The sequence below is a fragment of the Manis javanica genome, chromosome 8, assembly GCF_040802235.1.
Source record: "Manis javanica isolate MJ-LG chromosome 8, MJ_LKY, whole genome shotgun sequence".
NCBI lineage: Eukaryota > Metazoa > Chordata > Mammalia > Pholidota > Manidae > Manis > Manis javanica.
The window spans coordinates 120,195,622-120,215,436 of NC_133163.1; the positions used below are offsets into that span (position 1 = coordinate 120,195,622).

General features: G+C 38.4%; 2 protein-coding genes across 2 annotated transcripts in view; one reads left to right on the plus strand and one right to left on the minus strand.

Annotated features, from left to right (window-relative positions):
• Window positions 1–19,815, minus strand: part of MYO9A (myosin IXA) — a 365,019-nt gene that overhangs the window by 308,322 nt on the left and 36,882 nt on the right. The gene's annotated exons all lie outside the window — the stretch shown is intronic.
• On the plus strand, window positions 196–19,810 carry SENP8 (SUMO peptidase family member, NEDD8 specific). The gene is made up of 2 exons (XM_073212140.1): window positions 196–337; window positions 11,661–19,810. Exon 2 carries the CDS (start codon window positions 11,697–11,699, stop codon window positions 12,333–12,335), a length of 639 nt encoding a protein of 212 aa, XP_073068241.1. The 5' UTR covers window positions 196–337; window positions 11,661–11,696; the 3' UTR covers window positions 12,336–19,810.

A 19,815-nucleotide genomic window follows, 5' to 3' on the forward strand; every position in this document is an offset into this window, starting at 1 on the left:
GCGCGCACTTACCTCCCACGCCCCCAGCCGCCCGCCTGAGCCAGCCCGCCCGCCAAGCCCCGCCCCGCCCCCGCACGTGACGCCGCCGGCAAGTAGAGCATGCGCTTGCGTAGACACGCCCCATTTCGTCCGCGCCAGGCTTCCCCGCCCAAAAATTTTTTCCTCACCTTACGGCAGAGCTGAGCTCTCTGCCTAGGTTCTCCCTCTAACTGGAGAAGAATGTCGCAAGGTTGTGGCAAAAAAAAAAAAAAAACTCCTGGTTTGCGACCGTACACTCGCTTTCCGGCCAATACAACAGTTGCTTGAAGGCTGGTTGAGGTGGTGAGGCCCGAGGCAGGTAAGAAGCCGCCTCCCCACTTCGGTGTGTTAGTCGGTGTGTCCCGGCGGGGGATCGCCTTGCTGCTCACGCAAATCTAGCGTACCCATACCCCCTCCCCAGTTCTGGCGCACGATTCTCAGCGCCGCCTCTCCTAGCCCCCGCCCCTTTCCATGTATACGCCCCCTCCCCTCGCATTTCCCGCCCCCGACCTCCGTTTCCTAGTCTTCCCTTTTTCCATTCATTCCTCAGACTTCGCAGAGAGGTTTCCATGTTTTAGATTCCAGAAAGTCAGAAGCGAATGAAGTAATCTCAGCTTTCTGAAGTGTTGTGTTTTGTGGGAGACGATGAGAATCCACAGAGGTAGTAAAGTTGAAATATAATAGGAAAAAAAAAAAGCGCAGGATATTGAGCATAGAAGAGGGGTCCCGGATCGTGTAGAAGCACTTGAGGAAAACCCTTTCCAAGGTGATGTCTGAATCACTCTTGTATGAAAAGGCTAGTGATCAGTAGCTGGTCAAAGAAATGAGAGGAGATAGAAGCGGAGAGAATGACGGGTACAAAAGCGTGTGAAAGGATTGGCTGGAAGAGTAAAGTTAGAGGAATAAAATACAGCTGGTAGAAACCATACTGGTGTAGACTCCCATTTAAAGACGCATCATTGTAAAGGATGAGAGAGATGAAGGGGGAGAATGTGGGCCGCAAAAATGTTTTCTTCAAAGGTGGGAAATTTAGGCATCAAAGTGTACCGTGGAACCGAGAAGTGGACAACTTGATGGGTGAGGGTGGCCAATTTATAGCATCAAGAGCACTAGTGGAACTCAACCTAGAATGCACAGTAAAATCACTTGGGAAACTACTTAAAAGACAAAACTAATGCTGTTGCTCCACCCAAGACCGATTAATCCAGCTCCGGGGTTAGTACCCAGACATCAGTTTTGTTTTGTTTTTAACTCCTAAGGTGACTAATGCTGAGAGTTGAGACCCAGTAAACTAGAGAAGAGGAAAGAATGGGAAGTGGGGAAGGACAGGAAGTTGGAGTTGTCTCAGTAACATTAAAATGGGAGTTATTTGGTAAAAGAGTTGGGGATGGAATGAGAAGTTGAGCAGAGTGATGCAAGTTTTGTATAACTGCTCTGGGAAAAGGGAGGGGGAGTCACCTCTGCCTTTCCCTACAGCGCAGTTCCATCCCTCGGTGTTAATCAGGTTCACCTCTATTAGGGCTGCTCTCTTTCTTCTCCCTTTCTCTTCCGTCCAGGATTTACCAGCTCAGCATCTGGGCTTAGAGCTCGGGAGCATCCTCATTTCTATTCCCAGAAAAATCAGAACTAAGACAATTTATGAGATTCAAAGACTAACTTTTTTACTCCCTTAGAGACTACACACAGTGTGCTGCCAATTTAGAACCTCTTCTATTATTTATTTTGTCAATCATTTAAGTTAGGAACGCAATATAAAGATTTAAGATACAGCCCTATTAGGACCATATAGCAGTAGGGAAAAACCTTTAAAAGAATTCACTTGGCAGGTAGAGAGGGTCTATGTAAGACAAAGCCCAAATCAATGCATGGCTATCTATTAACTAGTTAATCTAAAAACCTGTCTGCCTCCAGATAAGAATTACTGTTGTCTTGCTATGACTGGAGTTTAATAAGGAGAGTAGGGGTGAGGCAGAGATAAAGATGATAAAGTGGGTGTGAACAGATTAAAAGGAGCCTTAAATTCCATGCTAAAGCTTTCAGATTATATACTGTAAGCAATTAATGGGTATGAATAACAAAGGTAAAAATAAAAAAACCTCTTGCATGCCATGTACTTCTTTGGCAGCTTGCTTATAGACCCTATCTCAGAATATTATTTTTAAATGTATAAAATAAAGTACATAGAAACACAAATGAAACGAATTGTATTGAAAGTTTGAAAAATATTAAAACAAGTTGTACATGTGTGTCTTTATGCATTAAATAACATCTGCAGCAGGTCTAATTATGTAATTTCAAAATCGTGATGAGTATAAATTATGTTTGGAGATATCTGTAGCAACATTAATGTGTTATGAAAATACCATATTTCTACTGGTAATAAAGACATAGTGACTGCTAATACCGCTGTGGATTATTCACTATACTTACTGAAGAAAATGGTGAATTTCAACTACAGGTTATTGAAAATAAAGATGCAATTTTTTTCCCAAGTTCATAGAACCCTTTATTCTAGCCACATCCTGTACTGTGGGTCCTAGTTTATAAAAAGCTCACTGTAATGGTTTTAAGTGAGAGCGTGATGGATCAAATCTGTGTTTCAGAAAGGTAGTAGAGCAGTGTTCATTCCCCATCCTCTCTATTGGACTAGGATTCGGGTACTTGGCTGTTTCTTTCTCTTACACCTTAGGGGTAGCAACCAACAGCCACACACTGTTGACTAAAAATTGGGCCTGCAGGATGACTGAGCTTAGGCTAGGTGTGTCAGAGCAGTACCAGAAAATAAATCATAAAAGATAGGTTGGGGCTATTTTCTAGAAAATAATTGAATGCCAGGCTGTAATTTGTGCTTGATTAGGCAGACAACAGATGTTAAAGTTTTTGGAGCAGAACAATATAACTGGAGTTCGGTTTGAAAAATGATCTAGCAGTAATTTGTAAGTTAGAGCATCAAAAAAGAATATAGGAGTGAAGAGGTTAGACAAATAAATAAATAATTTCTTAAACTAAATTTTATCATAAAGTGATCTCTAAAGAGTCTGCTAGGTTGTTTTCCCATTGTAACTGACCCGTCTAAAGAAACAGATTGAAATAAATTTCAAACCTTTCAACTGGGATGTTACCTATCAGTGTAGAGGTCAGTTAGCATTTTATGTGGTCAAGAAGCTAGCCCACTCTTCTGTATTATAAATGATAATATTAGTACTTTTGATGGGCAGTGGCTTTACCACATATTTAGGTTCCCAGATGTTGCTAAGACCTTCCTTGGTTAAATTTCATCTATACCTGTAAATTTTACATTTCTGACTTCTTAAGGTAAATACTCCTCAATCCCTTAAACCTCTTAGACGAGTAAAATGTATCAGCAAACAAAAAGGAAGTCCTCAAGGCCCAGATAACCCTTCTCTTTGGAAACTGATCAGTACCAGACTGTATAAAATTGACTGCCCAAATCCCAGCTAGTCCCCAAATTGTGTGCTTTTTTTAAACATACTATTCAAAAAATTGGATATGGGGTCCAAATATTACTAATCCAAATTAGTAACATTAAGTTATTTAACGTTCTGAACCAAACTCTCTGAGGGACTACCTTTCTTCAGCATGACTAGCCTATATTGACTTTGTCCATTTAACTATTGGAAACCATTTTAGGTGTGATATAGTTCAAAACAGACTGAAAATCAAGTTTACGTAGAAGTCAACATCCATCTGTCTGCCCCCTTACAGGGGGAAGGAATGGGTCTGTCTTAAAGTAGAGAGAATACTTGAAATTTATGAGGCTTTTTAAGAATTTCTATTTCTACAGAAAATCTCTGAAAGTTCCTTTCTCTGGCTTCCAATTAAATGTCTACCCCTCTGCACATTCATCTATTATAAAAGCATTAGAATACAGTCCTGATACTAAAAAAAAAATTGTCCTGATTACAGTTATTATTTTTGAGCATCTATAATTACAAGTTTAAAATCCTCAGGCCTGCCTTCTGGTGGCCATCAAATAAATAAATGTACTCGCAGAGTAGTGTGACAGGTTAAATCCCTTCAAAACAATAGTTTGGAGGATTTCTAGCCTTGGCCCTAATTTTCTTACTACTGTGTGTTGCAGCAACTTGGTACTTACATTAGCAGCTAAAATAAATAGTTGCTGGAAATGTCTGATCCTACTTTATAATATGGAATATAATTCAAATGTGGTCCGATAACTCACAAGTATTTGTGTCAATGAATATTTAAATACAAATTGTTGAGAGAAAATCCTATGTGTCATAATTGGGGCCCATCAGACCCTGTTTTCTTATCAGCACAGTACAATGAAACAAATTCATTATTTCTTTCATTCCTTCATTAAATTTGAGCCCCCACTATGTGCAAAGCACATTGTTGAAACACATAAATTGAAAGTTTATAATAACAATTTACCTCTTAACTACCCATGAAAAAAAGTAATTTACCAAGCTCCAAAATATACAGGACAAATAAGATTAAAAGTGATGGCTTTTTCCATACTCATCCAAACAGTATGTTTGCATATAGCTACTATGAGCTGAACACTGGTTATTTATGAAATCAAGCGGACTGTAACTTTAGCTTAACCATGACTTATCAGCTTTTTTTGTTACTGTAAATGCTAAAATTAAATGCTGCTTCTCCTTTATAAAATGTCTAACTCAGATCTCTCATTAGATCTAATGGCCTCCTCACATACTGTCTTTATAACCCCATTCATTTGTGTAAAGTCATTCCAGAGAAAATGTTAACAGAACAAAGTCAGTTTAAGAAAAGGCTGATAATTATACCAAGTTTATAGTAAGGAAAGAAACTGTGATACAATTATAGATGGAACTCTTGAGATAGAAATGGTAGACTGAGAATAAAATTCTTTTCATGGCCAGTGACAACTTAGCCATTGATATCCATGCCTAGTAAGAGAGCAGTAAATGGAGAGAGCTTTGGTACTGGAAGAAACCCTAAAATGTCACCTAATCTGTGTCCCTGGTCCAAAGCAGGACCAAATGGAACTTACGGCAGTAAAGTCACCAGACATCATCATCATCATACCAGGTGGTTTTTCTGCTTTGAGAGCTGAATTGCTCTATTCATAAAATATCACTGTTATAGGAATATTGTTCAAATTTATAAATAATTTATAAAATTGAGAAATCTTCCCATGTTCGTAACAATTTGTATATTTAGCAGTCTTCCAAAATACATTTCACTTCTGTATTTTGTTCAGGAAAAAACATTGATTTATTAAAACTTCTCTAGTTTGTCAAGCACTGAAGGTAACAGATGAATAAAATCTAATGTCTGCCCTCAAGAGTGATATATAAATCTTGATGGTAATTTTTACATGTCACTTTATTCAGATCTCTGGTGGTTTAGGCTAGCATTGAAAGGAAATGTTTAATAGGGGGAAATTGAAACCAAAAAAAAAAAAAAGGCTTGAACTTCCTTCCTGAAAATTTTTTTGCTTATGCTGCCATGAAAGTTCATTTGGTCTTAGATGTGATTCTTTTTGTGAAATTGCAAATGGACTCATACATTAGAAGCTGGACGTAATTAATGTTAGTAAACAGATTATTTTTACATCTTTGTGTTTGAAGGTTCATGAAAGACAGATTAGACTTAACTCTTTTTTCCAAAAGACAGAAGTGAGACCAGTGAGTTGAAGCAACAGATACATTTTGGTTCAGTGTAAGAGTGGGAGGTGTGCATCTTTTTCTTTCTAAGCGAAAATTAGCTATACTTACTGGTGTGTGCTCATTATGAAAAGAAAGGGGGAAAAAATATGTAAATAACACCAAAAGGTAAATGGAAAAAAGTTAAGGAGTATTACTAATCCTTAAAACTATATTTAAATTGGATGGCTATCATTCTTAATTATTTTTGTGTATATTTTTCTCAAACATTTTTATATAGCCTTTCTTATGGCACATCATGAGCATATTTCTATAAATTTATATCTACAGCTTTATTTTTAATGGTTGAAAAAGATTCCATTGTATGGAAACCCTGTTATCTAAATATATCAGTCCAGTTAGTTTAAATTGTTTCCAGTTTTTCTGTTAAAAATACTGCTGTGATGAACATTCTTGTTAAAAATTTGCATACATTCTTACTGTTTCCCTTAAGATAAATTTCTGAAAAGAAAATACCTATGTCCAGACATTTCTTTATAATTAAAATATAAGGGGAAATTACCCTGCAAAAAGCTTGCATTTGTTAACACTCCTATGAACAGTGAGAATGCCCATTTTCCCTTAGTCTCTAACAATGCTTGTTATTACCAGTTTTCTCCATCTCTGCTAATTTAATAAGTAAAATTTATCTTGCTTTAACTTGCAATTCTGATTACTACTAAGGTATTAGTATCTTTTCCAGTGTTTATTGGCCAGTTATATAAGTATATTAAGTTCTTTTTTCTTCTAATATTTTTTTTCACTTTTTAACATTTAAATTTTACTCCATCTAAAGTGTTATGTGATATAAGGTATGAGGGAGGGATCTAATTTCTTGTTTTTAATCAAATGACTAACAAGTTGTCCCAATGCCATTATTAATAACTCAGTGAGCATATTAAAAAATTCACTACACAGAAAATAAGGTATTAATGGATACTTTACCCAAAAAAAAGTTCATAATGAAATGAGTTTGGGGAAAAAATCAGACCACAAAAAGCTGAACTTATTTATTGCAGAACTTCTAGCCTCTAACATACTGTATGCATTATGAATCTCCTGTATAAGAAGTTTTAGAATGCAACATTTCCCTAACTTCATTTAACTACGTAACCTTATTTTTTTCTTTCAATAACTACCTACGAAATCTTATGGGACTGTGCTGTACAAAATAGTAGCCACTAGCCACATGTGACTATTTAAATTTAAGTTTAAATTAATTAAAATTAAATATTCAGTTCCTCAGTCACACAAGCCACATTTCAAGTGCTTTGTAGTAGCCACTGTCCTGAACATTGCAGATAAAGAACATTTCCCTCACGACAGAAAGTCCTCTTGGACAGGGCTGCTATAGAACATGGTGTTCACTGAAGCACACTGCCAAACCAGTGTTTTTTTCTACTGAACCAGCAGTTTCTTCCCTTACTTTGTGTTAGCAGGTAATCAGAATGGCTCCTATTAAATTGTAAATTTTCCCTTTCAATTAGTTTTTATTACTTATTTAATTACCTTGTTCTTTAGTAATATTCAAGTAGTGTACATTTTAAGGATTTTAAGATTAATATGAAAAATAGGCTCTTCCTTTTGTTATAATCAAACTTTTATTTAGGAAGTGTTCTACTATGAATTCAGTATTAGCTTCACATAGCTACAGGAGTTGGAAGATACCATGTGGATCCTGTAGTCGCAGGGTTTGTGGATACTGACAGCACGCTAACACCCTTACCTCTCTGAGGCCGAGAGAAAAGTTTTCTCTGGAGCTGGCACTCACTCTTCTTATGCCAAGAGCACAGATTGCTGCCCTAGCTAGATCTCTCCCTGATGACTTTGTGGCTTTATATAAAGAGAAAAACAATGCTTTATTTTCAAGAAAACTCTAAGGTCTGTTATTACTGCCCCAAATATAGAGAACAGGGAAAGAAATTAAATTTTTTGAGAGCCTGCTATGCATCAAACAATATACTGAGTGTTTTCACTCATGTTTTTAATTCTCATAACAACCCTGTGAGGCAAGTTTTTTTACCTCATTTTACAGATGAGGAAAATGAGTCCTGGAAAGAGAATTAATAACTTGCCCCGAGTCATGGATAGCAGGGGCAATGCCCAAGCCTAGACCCAAAGCCTCCTAGTCCCAAAACCTACAATTACATTTTGTAGGATTTTACAGATAAAGCTATGAGGCGATCATTGTCTCCCCAAATCACTCCCCAGTCTTCCTTACCATCCACTGAAAGACATAGGTCTTTTAATTCCAAAGGGATTCACTATGAATCAACAGAGGAAAACAGACAAAACAAAACCAAAGCAAAAATGGGCATGTTACAGACAGTAGTAAAATCCCTAATCTGTATTTTCTGACTCCCTTTTTTAAATATTTCATTAATCAGGCAAATAGTTGTTGTACCTCAGATAATGCCAAGTACAGTGCTCACTATATAAAGAAATATCCATAGGATGGTTCTCGATGACTCTGGGTTCTTTTGGTGTCCCCTTCTGTCTCCTTTTCCCACAGCCCATTAATAATGGGCTCATCCTCCTCCCAGTTAACCCCAACTAAAACCCCAAGACAATTTGTTAATTCTTTACTCTCTGTTATTCTCTGTCTACAATATGTTTTCCCCCTTGCCTCCCTACCCACCTACGACCATTTCCCCTGGTTTAAGTCATTTCTTCCTTCCTTTACTTTCAATAAAAATCTAATATATCTCTCCAATTCCTGTCCCTACCAATTAATCCTGTATGCTATGGCTGAATTATTAATCTTCTTAAAACACTGATCGAACCATTAATGGCTCCCCATTTCCTCCTGTATAAATTCCAAAGTCTTTCACGTGAAATTCAGTCTGTTACCACTGAGCTTCTAATAATCTTCCTCTTTCCTCATCTACCATCTATTCCCATTTCATTCCAGACAGACTGGACTACACACTTAAAGGACTTTCCTTGCCTCGCTGCCTTCTTAATGCCCGTTCTCCATGCATCCAGTTCTACCTACCTTTCAAGAGCCCACTTTTATGCCGCTCTCTCCTTGAAGCCTTTCCTGATCTGAGCTCCCCTCTTACGCCCTGTTTGCTAGCAGTAATTGTTCTCTCTTCTGAATTCCCATACATTTTATTTGTGCTTTTTACAGATTCTTATCTCATTTGCCATAAGCCATCTTATATATCTTGGTATCTCCCACAACATTTAATACTAGGTAGTCAGTATGTGCTTACTGACGGAAAGAACTGTATATATTCACTACGTGTTCATTGTAACATAATAGGCTTAAGCTCACTGAGGGTAGGAACTATGACTGTTTCATTCCCGTACTGTATTTCTAGCCCCTGGCATAGGAAGCACTCGATAACCATTTGTTAAATGAAATGTGTTACAGTTATCAGTTATTGAGATATCAGTTTCCTGATCACAGAATAGATAACTGAAATACTACTTTATATTTTTTAGAATCTTAGTTACCTATGTTTCTTCATTTAATATTGACAAATATAAAGTCATACATTAATTGTCTCATTTTACAGAAGAGGATACTGAGGTTTAAAGAAATGAGTTTATGGATGATCACACAACCAGTGAGTAACAGAACTGAGCCTAAAATTCAAGTCTTCAGATGTGAACTACAGAGTTTTTCTTGGCCAAGGGTGGTGTGGCCAAACACTTGTTTGGTTCCACTTGCTTTAGAATTTTTGGGGTTAAACTATTGCAGTCATGCTGTATGGAACAGAATTAGGTCCTTGTCTCTGTATTGGACATTTTCAAAATCAGACAAAACTCAAAAACTGTGTTCTGAGGGAAATCTTGGCTCTACTTATGGGTACTCCTTCCAAGTGAGATGCCTGTAGGCTTCTTTCCCTAGTTGGCTTGGCTGTCAGGAGGTGGGTCTGGCTTCAGCTGGCAGCGCAGGGAGCAGATCTCCTAGCATCTGCTGGGCAGTGCGGTCTGGCACTCACTACTGCAGAGTATTCACTGAAGGCCGGGGAAGATTCAAGGAGACTTGCTTGAAGCACATGCAGTCACTCCCTTTTCATATTCATTCATTCTTAAATCAAGTCAAAGCAGCAGCATGCTGAGCAGATTGCTGTTTGCTCATCTGCCATCAGGCTGGACATGAAAGATCATTATAAGAAACAGTCCTCAGAGTTATTTCAGTGTATTATAAGGATATTGTGGGACATCATTGATTATGATATACTATGTCTTCCATGAAAATTTCTTGAAAGAAAACTGACCTTAGTACAAAGTATACTTTTACTTCTCCTGAGCAATTGCTTTGTTTTTACCTTATGGACATTGTGAATGTTTAACTTAACGCTCTCTGGTTTGCTGCCAAAAAGCTTAGAGCCAAATTTGTGTCCCACCCATCACACATGTGCTCTATGCCTCGTTAACTTTGTTCCTGGCTCCAGTTTATGACTGCTCAAATTATTCTTTCTTCTTAAAAAAATCTTTTTGCATGCCACCTTATTTGATATATCTATATTTATATTTATGTATATATATTTTTTCTCATAAACATCCTTATTCTATATAGCTTAGATTATGATATTCTGTATGCACATAAAACCAGCTTTGTAACCTCATTTACTTCAGCTTTTTTTCTTGAGAGATATATTTCTTTTTCTATACTGTATAGGTTTTTGCAGGGTTTTGATTGCATGAAAATGGTTGTGCCATAAATTTTTATTATTGCAGTAGTGTAACCAAGTGGTAAAACAATGGTCTAATGGCCAGAATTGGTTAAATTGATGCCATATATCTAGCCCAGTCTTTCACAGATGTGTTATTATTTACTAACAATATGCTTTGTTTTGTATTCTCAGTCTTCATGAGACAGTTTATTGTTTTGTGATTGTGCCAGATCAGTGCATAGCATTAAACTCTATTAGGCTCAAATATTATGTTACCTTCAACACTTATCGGACTTCTTGTCTTTGTTAGCACCTTACCTCAGGGGAGCATAGTAAATTAGTATATGAATGGATGTTTGTTTCCAAACCTCATTTGCTTTGATTGGTTTGGAGCATATCCAGATTTCCTGATCATCTTACTACTGTCATACAATTAATAACATAAATATTATTTGTACATTTCTATATTCTCTTTTAATATCTTCAAGTTAAAGCTATTTCACCTTTTCTACAACTTTCTGAGGCATATAAAGCAGGTATATGCCCTTCTTAAAAAGACAAAAACAAGGACAAAGTAAATGACTTGCTCAATACCAGCAAATCAGTGGTAGATCTGGGTCTCCTGCTTCCGGTGCCGCAATGACAATAGAATTTCCAACTTACATTATAAACTTCACATAGTTTTTGTCTTACCCCTTGAGGTTAAAGATGGGATATAGCCAAAGGTACATTGATTACTCATGCGTCAGCTGGGCAGAAACAGAAATTAATTTCATCTGTATTACTCTCATGATTTTCTGTTCTCAAAATTACAGTTCCTCTTAACTGCAACTGTAATCCCTGTCACTTTCCATTATGGAATGAGGAAGCAATATTTTATCTTATCTCTTGAAAATTGTGTTGAAATGGAAACTATTTCCCTTGGTAATTAGTAGCATTTTTCTTTAGACTCTTGGGAAATTCACTTTAATATAAAAACAATTTGCCATTGTTATCATATGTATTCATCAAAGGGCCAAATATATGGTTAATGCTATAGAGTTTGCTAAACATTTATTATAATTTTAACCAGTCTCTGCATTTAGAGAGGAAATTAAAAATTCATGTTAACTACTTCAGCATGAAAGATTTCCAAAGTTTTCATTCTAACTGTTAACATTCAGCCCATAAGCTAGAGTTTCTTGAATGTTTACTCTTAGCCAGGCATTGTTGCTAAACACATTACAATTATATTTAATATTTACTAAAACCCTAAAAAAGTAGCTGCTGCTTATGATTCCCCATTTTACAGCCAGGTATCATATTCAACAGTAAACACTGTCTTCTTCCTCCCCTTCAGCTTCTGGACTTTCCGAGCAGCCCCGGTCAGCACAAGATGGACCCCGTAGTCTTGAGTTACGTGGACAGTCTACTGCGGCAATCAGACGTTTCACTTTTGGATCCTCCAAGCTGGCTCAATGACCGTATTATTGGATTTGCCTTTGAGTACTTTGCCCACCATCAGTTTCGTGACTGCTCTGACCGTGTCTGCTTCATCAGCCCTGAAGCCACACAGTTCATCAAGTGCGCTAGCAGTCCGGTGGAGATCGCCGTGTTCCTTGAGCCCCTGGACCTCCCCCACAGGGGAGTTGTGTTTCTAGCCATCAATGACAATTCCGACGAGGCAGCTGGGGGAACCCACTGGAGTTTGTTGGTTTATCTCCAAGATAAAAGTAGCTTTTTTCATTATGATTCCCATAGCAGGAGCAACTCCCTCCATGCCAAGCAGGTAGCAGAGAAACTGGAGGCTTTCTTAGGTAGAAAAGGAGACAAACTGGCCTTTGTGGAAGAGAAAGCCCCTGCTCAACAAAACAGCTATGACTGTGGGATGTATGTGATATGTAACACTGAGGCCTTGTGTCAGAACTTCTTCAGGCAACAGCCACAGTCACTGTTGCAGCTACTCACTCCTACATATATCACAAAGAAAAGGGGAGAATGGAAAGATCTCATTGCCAAACTTGCTAAAAATTAGATCTTGAAGTATATTTGTGACTTTTGAAGTCTCCTCTCTCTGCCTGTCCCCGTTTATTAGATGGCTGCAATCTCAGTGCCTGGGGGGAGATGCCTGGTAAAAGGAAGCTTGTTGTTCTTATTTTTTCCTAAAAGAATGTTGTCCTCTGCATTATCCTAATGGAAAGTTTCACTTTAACCCTAACTTGAGAGCAATATGTTCTGTGAAAACATCTTAAAGTTATGCACTAAAACCTTAAAACCAAGCTATCTTTTAACATTTATTGATTCCCTTTTGGTCTCCCTTATCCACATTGGCTCATTCCAGAGGAAAAGCAGTGATCTGTAAACAAACCATGCACATAAGAAATCTAGAGAAATGCAGGAAGAACACTGCAGAGGAACCAAAACCTCCCTGCCCAGCCCACATATTTAAAGAGACCAGCTGACTAGAAACAGAGCAAGACTTAACCTAATTCAAGATCTAAATATTATGAGAATCAATTATTTAGTTCTGGGGTAATCTCTTCCATTCACCATGCAAAGGCTTTCCCGGCCACCTCTGTAACCTTTGCAGATATTTGATAAAGGTGATGGGGTGATGGTAGCCCATCTTCCCCCATCTGATTTCCTTGAAGGCTTTAAGAAAAGGGAAATCTTGAGTATCTGCATTAAAATAAATGGCTGTAGCAGACCTTTCCGTTTGCTCAGTGAGTGAGTCGACTTCCTACTCTGAATTGGTAACAGCTTCTGTTCACCCTGTCTGTTAGCCATGCATACACTCCTTCCTTATATCCAAAGATCTATGGTTTTAAAACTTATAGCTGATGACTTCCCAAGGATACCTGTCATTTCAGATAAATATTTCTGCTCCCTCTCCTCTCTATCCTTAACCTGGCAGAACTGTTCTCAGTATGTCATGGTGATTTCAGGAATGCTATTGTATGTACAACTTGCAGACTATAAATTGGTTTGTTTTTGAGATGTAAAGGAAGAAAAGTGACCTTTCTCGACCCTTTCACTTAATTCAAAATGCAATGTAATTTTTTTAATGTAGAACCGAGAGTAAAAAGAAATGCAATCCCTCCTAAATCACTGATGTTTTTTTTCAGAGTTGTTTCAAATAACTAATAACCAGATGATATGTTGGGTACACACATTAATTCTGTTCCTAATGAGAATTAGATTACAATGCACATGAGACTTGGAAACCCGAGATTAGTTTCAGCTATGAAATTTATTTCAGCTCCCTCCCCAGCTTGACCCTGCCCCCAGCCTGCAGAGCCCAAAATAACCTTACCACTCAGTGACCACAGAGGCAGTAATTCAGTTCCTTTTAGTCAGGGACAGAAACGAAGTGTAAATAATACAGGTTACATAGCAGGCCTGAATGAACACAAGTTGAAACAAAGTCAAAGAAAGCTATGAAAAAGTTCCCAGTATATTTTGGATAAAAAGTAGACAAATGGAAAATGGGGGCAGGAAAAAAGATAAGGAGGTATCTCAGCAGGGGACAGCAAGAGTGACAGGTTTCTGGGGCCATGAGTATAGACAAGATAATAAAGCAGTCCTATTTCAATATACTGTTGATATAGGCATCTACGCTAGACAGAGAGTCAAATCCTCTGTGGGAAAAGCTGTCAATCTGATAATGCAACATATGTCTGTTTAAATGTCAGATTGTCTCTCATCAATACATAGGAGAGCAATCTTTTCTAACTCTTAAGATTAGTCCCAGAAATAAATTATTCTTTGGAACTAAATTAGTAAAGTCTTTTTTAAAAAAGATAAACACAGACTATGCCACAGGTGAGTCTCCTTCCATAAAACTCTGAGTATGCCGTGTGTATGTGTGTGCTTTATAAAAGGAGAATTTAAGAGTTTTAGTATTTCACTATATAGTGCAATAGCCCAAAACTTGTGCACCTACTTGACCATTTACCAATGATGCTACATGATGCAAAATAAGAGGAAGATCTTCTGTGGTGCTGTACCCCCTTCTTAGTGCAAAAGAGGCCAGTCTACAGAACTCACCTTCAAAAGAATGAAAAGGAAAGCAGGTTATTCAGAACTGGATTGAGCAGTTATTACACTGAACTGTTCTCAGATATTGTACTGCTCCATCCGTGTACTCACATTTGTCCAACCTGCATCTCATATGGAATTTAGAAAGATGAATTTCTGTAGATGGTGGTCAGAAATAAGTATCAGAGGGTTTTCTTTTTAACACTGTCCAAATCATAAACATTTCTGCCCCTTGGCTAGATAGCTGTTGAAATTGATAAGCACTAGGCTTAATTGGATCAAAAGAATTAAAAAATCACAACTGGATTATATTTCTGATACCTACCTTATTTTCATTCTGTAATTTTTACTATATCCATATTGACCATATGTTTTAATAATAGGTATTCCATTGAAATGACAAAGTAGAATTTCTCAGTCACATGGTTATTTACTGATATTGAAAGTTTTCTTCACTACTTAAAATGGAAAGGGAGGGGGAATGAATATATTGACAGAAATTTACATGTTGTGGCGCAGGAAAGAGCAAGACTGTTTTAATCAAATACAAGTCCTGTCAGGTATGACTTTGAGCCTCAGGCAAATTTGAGATTGCCTGGCCTCATCTCCAGAATGAAGATAGTAGTCTGTTTCAGCCAACACTGCAAGGATTAGGTATCATTTATAAAGCATATAGTGGACAATCAAATAAACATATTCCCTTTCTGCCTACTGCCCAGTTCCATTTTAAGATTGGCAAAAAGTTTAAAAACTAAATTTTATATTACAGCTAAACAGCTATGCAAAAAAATGGCCTGATAAATACTATTATGTACAAAAGAGAAAACTTATTCAAGGATTGTAAACAGCAACAACTAATCTTTGTGTCATTTTACAACATGCAAGTTACTTTATTATATATAATTAGTATATATGTTCTCATTTAATTGTCATATCTTTCTCTGTTTATAGATAAACAATCTCAGAGAAGCACAATCACATGATTGGAAGTGACAGGGCCTCCACTTCCCCACACTATTTCACCTAATTCCTTTCTCCCTTTTCTGAGAAATTGGTGGCAAGAACTCCTTGCTTGAACATTTCAAATGTAATCTGGCCTGACTGTACAAATTTCATAAATTCTGCTGGTATGTTACAGAAACCAATAATGAGAAATTGTCTTCTCAATTAACTTCCAGTAACAGAACCTACATAACAACTGGTTTTGCTTTATACTTTAGGTCATATTTGGATCACCTCCTGATTACTGATGGATCTACTGATCTAAGGCATTTTGAAAGTCCTACATTGTACTTCCTTTCAGGTTACATGTATATGAAAGATGGCAGGTAGAACAAAAGCAGCAGTCTAGGGAATCTCATAAAAAAAGAGAGGGCTTAAAGGAATTGGGTCAAATTAGTGTAGCCAAGCAAAGATGGGGCACTCTACAGAAGTGGGAAGATTGGTCACTGAGTTCCAAAATGAGACAGATGAAATTCCAGTAAGAAAAAGTCACGTGCTATATATATTTAAATGAAATTTCCTTCTGTAAGGAAACTAACATGTCAGAGTTAAAAGGAAGTGGTAGCCAACTTCACTATCACTAGCAGGGAAGAGTTACCATTACTCTGGAAAAGATCAATCTTAGATCCTGCAGTTTGTGTTAAAAGACAAGGGAGAATAACTTTCTGGCTCTTTGCCCTCTGTGTTCAAACAAAGCAACCTGTGTTTGGAGGAAAGCCCTTTCCCCATGATGCAAGCTGGGATAAGGTTTTGTGCCCCAGGCTATGCATCCCTAGCCAGTTCACATCCCAGCTCTCTGCAGCTACTGTCTCAATCTTCATTCCTCAAACCTGTGCAGCCCTCAGCTCCTGCACTCCAACTTCAGAAAGAAAAGTAGGAACTACCATGAACTTCACTTTCCACCAAATCTGCAAACATACCTACATGTGTGCCCATCTGTAAGCCTTCCTCCCTCCTACTGCAGTGACCCTCACAGCGAGGGCCAATCCCCTGCCCTGTGCAAAGGGATTTCGTGCAAACAATTCCTTCACAGATACAAGCACATCATCACCCTCTCTCTGCCAGCTCCTTTCCATCAACATTTAGATCATAGAAGTATTAAATCTCCCCCTCTTTAAAAATAAATAAAAGCACAACTTCCTATCTCCCTCTATATGCTGACTTTTCTGCCTTCCTCCTTTTCCAGCCAGATCTGAAGTGTCACGAGTCCTCAGCTCCCTCCCACTTCTCAACCCAGTTGAATCTAGACTCTGCTCCCACACTCTACAAAAACACTGACGATTATTTTACTAGTACTCCTTGCAACATTAAATCCTCCTTTTCAAATCACTGTTCCTTTAACTGATGTGATGATACCTACTTTTCCTAGGTACTGCTCTGACCACTCTTATTTGCTAGTTTCTTCTCTGCTTGCTGTAGATTCTCAGGGTTTTGTCCCCAAAACCTTCTACTCATTCTGTGCACATTTCCTAGCGTCTCCTATCCATTCTCCAGGCCAGCCACAGATTTGGGCACTTCAGACCTGTACTTCTCTCCTGAACTCTCCCTAACTTCTACCTGTAGATCCCTGTAACAGCCTGCCAGACATTTTCCCTTGGGTATTTCCAAGGCTATCCAAACCTACTAAATCCCAAAACTCATCTTCTCCCGTCAAGCTTGCTCTATCAGTATTCCTTACCTCTGCCCCACCCAGTTCTAGCCAGAAATCTAGGAGCCGTCCTTGGCTTCTCTCTTCACATCTATCAATCTCCTAGTCATGTTGATTCTACATCTTAAATATCCTTTTAATCCATATATTTCTGTCACCAATGCCACCACTCCAGTCCAAATGACCATGATCTTTCATCTGGACTGCCCAAGTCCTTTCTTACATGGTCCTCCGGTATTCGTGCGTACTCTCCAGTCCATTTTATACCCTGCCAACATCTTCAGTAAGGCTCCGCACAATCTGCCCCTCCTGTTTCTGCCTCTTCACAAGTCAGACCACTCCTGCCCTCGTTTACTGTGCTCCAACTCTGCAGACCTTTTAGTTCCTCCAATGCAACACATTTTCTCCCCTTAAAGCCTTCCTGCTTGCTCCTCTCTCCCCCTCTAACCATCCCACACTCTTCCCTGGGGAAATTCCAATGTGATCTCCTCCTCAGAGAAATCTTCCCTGATGCACCAGACTAGGTCGCTTTCCTTGTTGAACAGTTCCCAAGGATCACGAACCCTCTCGGTGTGCCCCAATCACATATAATTTTTGGTGTTCTATTTCTTTTTCCACTAAACTGTAAAAGCCCTAGAGACCGGAAACCATGTCTTATTCATACATCATTAAATCCCTGCTGCTTAATATAGTGCCTGGCACATAGACCCTGGTTGTTACTTGTTGAATGGATAAATACAAATATAGAAGCAATTTATCAAAACAGCCCATCATCCTTCCAGGGCAATGCAGCAGAAATCAAAATGCCATGTTAGTCAGCAAAATATTTCATGCTTGCATAAGAGAAAGCTATTGTGGGGGTAGAGTTTGATGAACTTAGGCAACCTTACAGAATAGGGAACTCACTAAACATGTAACTCTAACCATGGGTGTCTTCAATTAATCTGCTGATTTCTTAGAGGTTTTCACATTTCACATAGTTGTAACCCATGTATAAGCATATTTTAGTTCTGATTTTTGCCTTTTCCACCCTTAAATGTTTTTATGTTTAAAGGTAGCATGGGGTTTCACCTAGGTAACAGGCCATGATGTTCTTAGCCATCTCCCCACTTTTGGGCTTGCTGGCTACTTCTGACGTTGTCATGAATAGCACTGCTGCAAACACTCTTCATAAATAACTCCTTCATTCCATATTATCTCCTTGAGGAATACAAAAGTGGAACTGAGACATCCCTTCATATAGATAGCCAGAGAGTTCTCGAAAGAATCAGTGTATAGCACCATTAATGTGTTATATATATATGTGTATCTAATTCTAAGTAGCCCTACCAACATTAGGTTTTATACATGTTTAAATTCATTCCTTGAAATTTAGTAGATAATAACGAACATTTATTGGCTCTTTCTATGGTCCAGAGACTTAGAGGCATTTCACATGAATTTTCCTATTTAATAATGACCCAAACCTGTAAGGTAAGTACTACTATCCCCCTTTTAGAGATGAGAAAACTGAGGCTTAGAGTTGCCCGAGTTAAGTAAATTGATGAGGTTCAGATGTAGATGTACTGATTCCAGAGCAGCAGCCTGTACTCTTGACCACCATGACATACTGCCTCCGGTTGATTGTTGGTAGTAGTAGTGGGGGATTTTTTTTGTTTTGTTTTAATTATTTACCTAAAAGGAAAATTTTGTGCTGTTAAGCACAAAAACTGAATGTGGCTTTTCTGGTTTCAGGAGCACAGCATAAACTATTGCTAGAGAGCCTGTTTGTTGCGGTGTAAATATCTAGATAGACCTTTTTTGGCTGAGACACATCAACTCCCTGGGTTTAGCCTGAGTGGGCCCGGAGGTTATAAAGAGACATCGGTCTCTAAATAATAAGAGGAAAGAAATTTGGATTTTTATTGGATGTCCTAGAAAAAGAGAATGAGACTAGGAAAGAAAGAAGTGGAGGGAGGCTGGTGAAAAGAAATGAGATGGGGTGCATGCTAGAGACATAGCAGGAGTCAGGGCCTCCTGGAGAACATGGACAGTGAGAAGCTTCCTGAGACAGTAGGGAATGGCTGTTAAATTTCTACAAGCAGTCATGCATGCATTGAATTTGAGGTTTTCTGCCTTGTGCTATCATCTTCCTTTAACTCCAAACCTTTTGTGCAATTTGGGTACATCTGACCATTCAGTGCAAATCATTTGGAGGAATGAAGGATGAGCAAGAGGGCAACAGCCAAAGGAACAGCAGACAACATACAAGCAGGCTGCACCATGATCTGACACAGGACATACAGAAGCAACCTTGGAAACACTTGGAAAAATTGAGGTCCCAGGACTTCCCACAGTGGTTGGAAATGGAGCTCAGGCTATTTTTGTATCAAAAGAATGACCCTTTAAATTAAATTGCTTGCAGTTGTCCAAATTGGAAACTACTGGGTCACATTCAAGTAGAAAGAACTTTTGCTGAGCCACAATAAAAGAAATTTGATTAGCGGCATTTGCCAGTCTCCTCCTTGATAATGGTGATGAGCTCCCAGAATGCCAAACTCTCCTGGTTTTCCTCCTTCCTCATTAGGTACCCAACCATTTCGTTTGCTATTTCTTCCCTTTCTTCTTGATCCTTACTTATGGTGGAGCACAGGGCTTAGTCCTCCATCCTCTCCTCTATCGACACTCGGCCCCTTGGTGATCTCATCCATTCTTATGCTTTTAAATACCATCCATATGTCAACTGTTTCCAAATTTGTATCTCCCAGCCTTCACTCCTGAGCTCCAGACCCACATAGCTTATTGCCCACTTGGCAGCACCACTTGGATGTCTAGAACTCACCTCAAA

Coding starts and splice junctions, on each gene's coding strand:
- SENP8 (XM_073212140.1), top strand. CDS start 11,697: ATGGACCCCGTAGTCTTGAGTTACGTGGACAGTCTACTGCGGCAATCA.